The sequence below is a fragment of the Ylistrum balloti genome, unplaced genomic scaffold (genome assembly GCF_031769215.1).
Source record: "Ylistrum balloti isolate Yb309-2 unplaced genomic scaffold, AGI_CSIRO_Ybal_v1 Utg370778, whole genome shotgun sequence".
Taxonomy (NCBI): domain Eukaryota; kingdom Metazoa; phylum Mollusca; class Bivalvia; order Pectinida; family Pectinidae; genus Ylistrum; species Ylistrum balloti.
This window is the reverse complement of record NW_026782455.1, coordinates 418,179-427,068: the sequence shown is the minus strand read 5'-3', so window position 1 is coordinate 427,068 and position 8,890 is coordinate 418,179. Positions and strand designations below refer to the sequence as shown.

The 8,890-nt window shown below is 34.6% G+C and overlaps 1 protein-coding gene across 1 annotated transcript; it reads left to right on the top strand.

Moving 5' to 3' along the window:
• Positions 1-5,214: 5,214 nt before the first annotated feature.
• Positions 5,215-5,658, top strand: LOC132558282 (uncharacterized; the record flags this gene model as incomplete). Its single annotated transcript, XM_060222826.1, has 3 exons — positions 5,215-5,278; positions 5,436-5,458; positions 5,611-5,658. Coding segments are annotated over 3 exons (135 nt in total), but the record flags the coding sequence as incomplete, so codon positions are not given.
• Positions 5,659-8,890: the final 3,232 nt, after the last annotated feature.

Below are 8,890 nucleotides of genomic sequence, written 5' to 3'. Positions count from 1 at the left end.
CTCACACAAAGACAATATATACCTCACTCACACAACGACAATATATACCTCAGTCACACAAAGACAATATATACCTCAGTCACACAAAGACAATATATACCTCACTCACACATAGACAATATATACCTCACTCACACAAAGACAATATATACCTCACTCACACAAAGACAATATATACCTCACTCACACAAAGACAATATATACCTCACTCACACAAAGACAATATATACCTCACTCACACATAGACAATATATACACAAACACACAAAGACTATATATACCTCACACACACAAAGACAATATATACATCAGTCACACAAAGACAATATATACACAGTCACACAAAGACAATATATACCTCACTCACACAAAGACAATATATACCTCAATCACACAAAGACAAATACAATATATACCTCAGTCACACAAAAAGAAAATATATACCTCACTCACACAAAGACAATATATACCTCACTCACACAAAGACAATATATACCTCACTCACACAAAGACAATATATACCTCACTCACACAACGACAATATATACCTCAGTCACACAAAGACAATATATACCTCTGTCATACAAAGACAATATATACCTCACTCACACAAAGACAAATATATACCTCACTCACACAAAGACAATATATACCTCACTCACACAACGACAATATATACCTCACTCACACAAAGACAATATATACCTCACTCACACAAAGACAATATATCCCTCAGTCACACAAAGACAATATATACCCCAGTCACACAAAGACAATATATACCTCACTCACACAAAGACAATATATACATCAGTCACACAAAGACTACATATACACAGTCACACAAAGACAATATATACCTCACTCACACAAAGACAATATATACCTCAATCACACAAAGACAATATATACCTCACTCACACAAAGACAATATATACCTCACTCACACAAAGACAATATATACCTCACTCACACAAAGACAATATATACCTCACTCACACAAAGACAATATATACCTCACTCACACAAAGACAATATATACCTCACTCACACAAAGACAATATATACCTCACTCACACAAAGACTATATATACCTCACTCACACAAAGACAATATATACCTCACTCACACAAAGACAATATATACCTCACTCACACAAAGACAATATATACCTCACTCACACAAAGACAATATATACCTCACTATATACACACAAAGACAATATATACCTCACTCACACAAAGACAATATATACCTCACTCACACAAAGACAATATATACACACACAAAGACAATATACCTATACACAAAGACAATATATACCTCACACACAAAGACAATATATACCTCACACACACAAAGACAATATATACCTCACTCACACAAAGACAATATATACCTCACTCACACAACGACAATATATACCTCAGTCACACAAAGACAATATATACCTCAGTCACACAAAGACAATATATACCTCAGTCACACAAAGACAATATATACCTCACTCACACAAAGACAATATATACCTCACTCACACAAAGACAATATATACCTCACTCACACAAAGACAATATATCCTTCACTCACACAAAGACAATATATACACTGTCACACAAAGACTATATATACCTCACTCACACATAGACAATATATACCTCACTCACACAAAGACAATATATACCTCACTCACACAAAGACAATATATACCTCACTCACACAAAGACAATATATACCTCAGTCACACAAAGACAATATATACCTCAGTCACACAAAGACAATATATACCTCACTCACACAAAGACAATATATACCTCACTCACACAAAGACAATATATACCTCACTCACACAAAGACAATATATACCTCACTCACACAAAGACAATATATACCTCAGTCACACAAAGACAATATATACCTCACTCACACAAAGACAATATATACCTCAGTCACACAAAGACAATATATACCTCACTCACACAAAGACAATATATACCACAAACACACAAAGACAATATAAACAACAGTCACACAAAGACAATATATACATCAGACACACAAAGACAATATATACCTCATATACCTCACTCACACAAAGACAATATATACCTCACTCACACAAAGACAATATATACCTCACTCACACAAAGACAATATATACCTCACTCACACAAAGACAATATATACCTCAGTCACACAAAGACAATATATACCTCACTCACACATAGACAATATATACCTCACTCACACAAAGACAATATATACCTCACTCACACAATATATACCTCACACAAAGACAATATATACCTCACTCACACAAAGACAATATATACCTCACTCACACAAAGACAATATATACCTCAGTCACACAAAGACAATATATATCTCACTCACACATAGACAATATATACACAGACACACAAAGACAATATATACCTCACTCACACAAAGACAATATATACTTCACTCACACAAATACAATATATACACTGTCACACAAAGACTATATATACCTCACTCACACGAAGACAATATATACCTCACTCACAGAGAGACAATATATACCTCACTCACACAAAGACAATATATACCTCACTCACACAAAGACAATATATACCTCACTCACACAAAGACAATATATCCTTCACTCACACAAAGACAATATATACCTCACTCACACAAAGACAATATATACCTCACTCACACAAAGACAATATATACCTCACTCACACAAAGACAATATATACCTCACTCACACAAAGACAATATATACCTCACACACACAAAGACAATATATACCTCAGACACACAACTCACAAAAAGACAATATATACCTCACTCACACAAAGACAATATATACCTCACTCACACAAAGACAATATATACCTCACTCACACAAAGACAATATATCCATCACTCACACAAAGACAATATATACACATAGACAATATATACCTCACTCATCAAAAAAAGACAATATATACCTCATTCACACAAAGACAATATATACCTCACTCACACAAAGACAATATATACCTCACTCACACAAAGACAATATATACCTCACTCACACAAAGACAATATATACCTCACTCACACAAAGACAATATATACCTCACTCACACAAAGACAATATATACCTCAGTCACACAAAGACAATATATACCTCACTCACACAAAGACAATATATACCTCACTCACACAAAGACAATATATACCTCACTCACACAAAGACAATATATACCTCACTCACACAAAGACAATATATACCTCACTCACACAAAGACAATATATCCCTCAGTCACACAAAGACAATATATACCCCAGTCACACAAAGACAATATATACCTCACTCACACAAAGACAATATATACAACTCACACAAAGACAATATATACCTCACTCACACAAAGACAATATATACCTCAGTCACACAAAGACAATATATACCTCACTCACACAAAGACAATATATACCTCAATCACACAAAGACAATATATACCTCACTCACACAAAGACAATATATACCTCACTCACACAAAGACAATATATACCTCACTCACACAAAGACAATATATACCTCACTCACACAAAGACAATATATACCTCACTCACACAAAGACAATATATACCTCACTCACACAAAGACAATATATACCTCAGTCACACAAAGACAATATATACCTCACTCACACAAAGACAATATATACCTCAGTCACACAAAGACAATATATACCCCAGTCACACAAAGACAATATATACCTCACTCACACAAAGAAAATATATACATCAGTCACACAAAGACTACATATACACAGTCACACAAAGACAATATATACCTCACTCACACAAAGAAAATATATACCTCACTCACACAAAGACAATATATACCTCACTCACACAAAGACAATATATACCTCACTCACACAAAGACAATATATACCTCACTCACACAAAGTATATACACACAAAGACAATATATACCTCACTCACACAAAGACAATATATACCTCACTCACACAAAGACAATATATACCTCACTCACACAAAGACAATATATACCTCACTCACACAAAGACAATATATACCTCACTCACACAAAGACAATATATACCTCACTCACACAAAGACAATATATACTTCAGTCACACAAAGACAATATATACCTTACTCACACAAAGACAATATACACTCACACAAAGACAATATATACCTCACTCACACAAAGACAATATATACCTCACTCACACAAAGACAATATATACTTCAGTCACACAAAGACAATATATACCTTACTCACACAAAGACAATATATACCAATATATACCTCACTCACACAAAGACAATATATACCTCACTCACACAAAGACAATATATACCTCACTCACACAAAGACAATATATACCTCACTCACACAAAGACAATATATACCTCACACACACAATATATACAATATATACCTCACTCACACAAAGACAATATATACCTCACTCACACAAAGACAATATATACCTCAGTCACACAAAGACAATATATACCTCACTCACACAAAGACAATATATACATCACTCACACAAAGACAATATATACCTCACTCACACAAAGACAATATATACCTCACTCACACAAAGACAATATATACCTCACTCACACAAAGACAATATATACCTCACTCACACAAAGAGATTCTATACTGTTTTTTGAGTTATTAATTTTTTTCTTTAGACACAAAAAGACAATATATACCTCAGTCACAAAAAGACAATATATACCTCACTCACACAAAAATATCACTATTGAACCTTGTATAAAACACTGGTGGAATATCACTATTAAACCTTGTATAAAACACTGGTGGAATATCACTATTAAACCTTGTATAAAACACTGGTATCACTATTAAACCTTGTATAAAACACTGGTGGAATATCACTATTAAACCTTGTATAAAACACTGGTGGAATATCACTATTAAACCTTGTATAAAACACTGGTGGAATATCACTATTAAACCTTGTATAAAACACTGGTGGAATATCACTATTAAACCTTGTATAAAACCTTGTATAACACTGGTGGAATATCACTATTAAACCTTGTATAAAACACTGGTGGAATATCACTATTAAACCTTGTATAAAACACTGGTGGAATATCACTATTAAACCTTGTATAAAACACTGGTGGAATATCACTATTAAACCTTGTATAAAACACTGGTGGAATATCACTATTAAACCTTGTATAAAACACTGGTGGAATATCACTATTAAACCCTGTATAAAACACTGGTGGAATATCACTATTAAACCCTGTATAAAACACTGGTGGAATATCACTATTAAACCGTGTATAAAAAACTGGTGGAATATCACTATTAAACCTTGTATAAAACACTGATGGAATATCACTATTAAACCTTGTATAAAACACAGGTGGAATATCACTATTAAACCCTGTATAAAACACTGGTGGAATATCACTATTAAACCCTGTATAAAACACTGGTGGAATATCACTATTAAACCCTGTATAAAACACTGGTGGAATATCACTATTAAACCTTGTATAAAACACTGGTGGAATATCACTATTAAACCTTGTATAAAACACTGGTGGAATATCACTATTAAACCTTGTATAAAACACTGGTGGAATATCAATATTAAACCTTGTATAAAACACTGGTGGAATATCACTATTAAACCCTGTATAAAACACTGGTGGAATATCACTATTAAACCCTGAAAACACTGGTGGAATATCACTATTAAACCTTGTATAAAACACTGGTGGAATATCACTATTAAACCTTGTATAAAACACTGGTGGAATATCACTATTAAACCTTGTATAAAACACTGGTGGAATATCACTATTAAACCCTGTATAAAACACTGGTGGAATATCACTATTAAACCTTGTATAAAACACTGGTGGAATATCACTTTTAAACCGTGATTAGAACACTGGTGGAATATCACACTGGTGGAATATCACTATTAAACCCTGTATAAAACACTGATGGAATATCACTATTAAACCTTGTATAAAACACTGGTGGAATATCACTATTAAACCTTGTATAAAACACTGTGGATAAAACATAAAACACTGGTGGTGGAATATCACTATTAAACCTTGTATAAAACACTGGTGGAATATCACTACAAACCCTTGTATAAAACACTGGTGGAATATCACTATTAAACCCTGTATAAAACACTGATGGAATATCACTATTAAACCTTGTATAAAACACTGGTGGAATATCACTATTAAACCTTGTATAAAACACTGGTGGAATATCACTATTAAACCCTGTATAAAACACCTGTATAAAACACTGGTGGAATATCACTATTTAACCCTTGTATAAAACACTGGTGGAATATCACTATTAAACCCTGTATAAAACACTGGTGGAATATCACTATTAAACCTTGTATAAAACACTGGTGGAATATCACTATTGAACCTTGTATAAAACACAGGTGGAATATCACTATTAAACCTTGTATAAAACACTGGTGGAATATCACTATTAAACCTTGTATAAAACACTGGTGGAATATCACTATTAAACCTTGTATAAAACACTGGTGGAATATCACTATTAAACCCTGTATAAAACACTGGTGGAATATCACTATTAAACCTTGTATAAAACACTGGTGGAATATCACTATTAAACCTTGTATAAAACACTGGTGGAATATCACCCTGTATAAAACACTGGTGGAATATCACTATTAAACCCTGTATAAAACACTGGTGGAATATCACTATTAAACCTTGTATAAAACACTGGTGGAATATCACTATTAAACCTTGTATAAAACACTGGTGGAATATCACTATTAAACCTTGTATAAAACACTGGTGGAATATCACTATTAAACCTTGTATAAAACACTGGTGGAATATCACTTTTAAACCGTGATTAGAACACTGGTGGAATATCACTATTAAACCCTGTATAAAACACTGATGGAATATCACTATTAAACCTTGTATAAAACACTGGTGGAATATCACTATTAAACCTTGTATAAAACACTGGTGGAATATCACTATGAGAATATCACTACCCTCTCTGTCACAGTACAAACACTGTATAAAACAGTGGAATATCACTATCTAAACCTGTAGGAGTAAAACACTGGTGGAATGATCACTCTCTGTTGTACCTCTCTGTCACAGTGACAGGAGTGAGAAATACGTGTACCTCTCTGTCACAGTGACAGGAGTGAGAAATACGTGTACAATACCAATCTAAGAGTTATTGGCTCATGTCATACAAAGTCTTGAAATCAGACACTTACCTGTTCTGAAGGATCTTTTCCCCGTTACACCTGTTCTCCAAGATCTTTTCCTGGTTAGACCTGTTCCCCAGGATCTACTCCATGGTACGTCTTTCCTCCGGGATCTATTCCCTATCACAGCTGTTCTCCAGGGTCTATTCTCATATACACCTGTTCTCCGGGATAAATTCCCTATCACACCTGTTCTCCTGAATCTATTCCCTATAACAGCTTTTCTCCGTGATCTATTCCCTGTCGCACCTGTACTTCAGGATGTGTCCTCACTTGCCTCTGTATTATGTTCCGGAGACAACCATATGCTGTCTCAGAGGGATACAGTGATACTCCACACACTCCGTGCGCACGTGTGACACCCAGCCACAGTATCCAGCCCTACTGATCTCGCTGCGCTACCACGCTGGTAGAGACCTCTGGAACAGCGGAGCACCGTCCTTTTGTCTCCCATTCACCACCGCTATGTGTTTCATCACAATAAGTAAGGTTTTATCTATATTTTAGCTAAGTGTTATTAGCTTTATTTAACCAACATCAATAAACGTGTCCGACACTCCCAGAAGGATACACTTGTGTTTCACTGTTACACTGATGTACATGACTGATCACTTTCCAAGATTGATACACGTGCGTATCGTTGTTACGCTGACACGCGTGTCTAACACTGTTCCAAGATACTCGCGTCTAACATTGTATATTGTTTTACCAATTTCGCACATTATTTGATTTCCTTAGCAATGTTACTACATGTGTAAAATACTTGAAGTTGATGTACATTTTTCAACTTCTTTTCTTTTTATACATTGATATACCTGTCGTATCACTCGTCATACATTGATACACGTGCCGTATCACTCTTTATACATTGATACACGTGTCGTCTCATTCTTTATACATAGATACACGTGCCGTATCACTCTTTATACATTGATACACGTGTCGTCTCATTCTTTATACATAGATACACGTGCCGTATCACTCTGTATACATTGATACACGTGTCGTATCACTATTTATACATTGATACACGTGCCGTATCACTCTTCAGACATTGATACACGTGCCGTATCACTCTTTATACATTGAAACACGTGCCGTATCACTCTTCATACATTGATACACCTCTCGTATCACTCTTCAGACAGTGATACACGTGCCGTATCACTCTTTATACATTGATACACGTGCCTTATCACTCTTTATACATTGATACACGTGTCGAATCACTCTTTATACATTGATACGTGTCGTATCACTCTTTATACATTGATACACGTGCCGTATCACTCTTTATATATTGATACACGTGCCGTATCACTCTTTATACATTGATACACGTGCCGTATCACTCTTTATACATTGATACACATGCCGTATCACTCTTTATACATTGATATACGTGTCGTATCACTCTTTATACATTGACACACGTGCCGTATCACTCTTTATATATTGATACACGTGCCGTATCATTCTTTTAACATTGATACACGTGCCGTATCACTCTTTATACATTGATACACATGCCGTATCACTCTTTATACATCGATACACGTGCCGTATTACTCTTT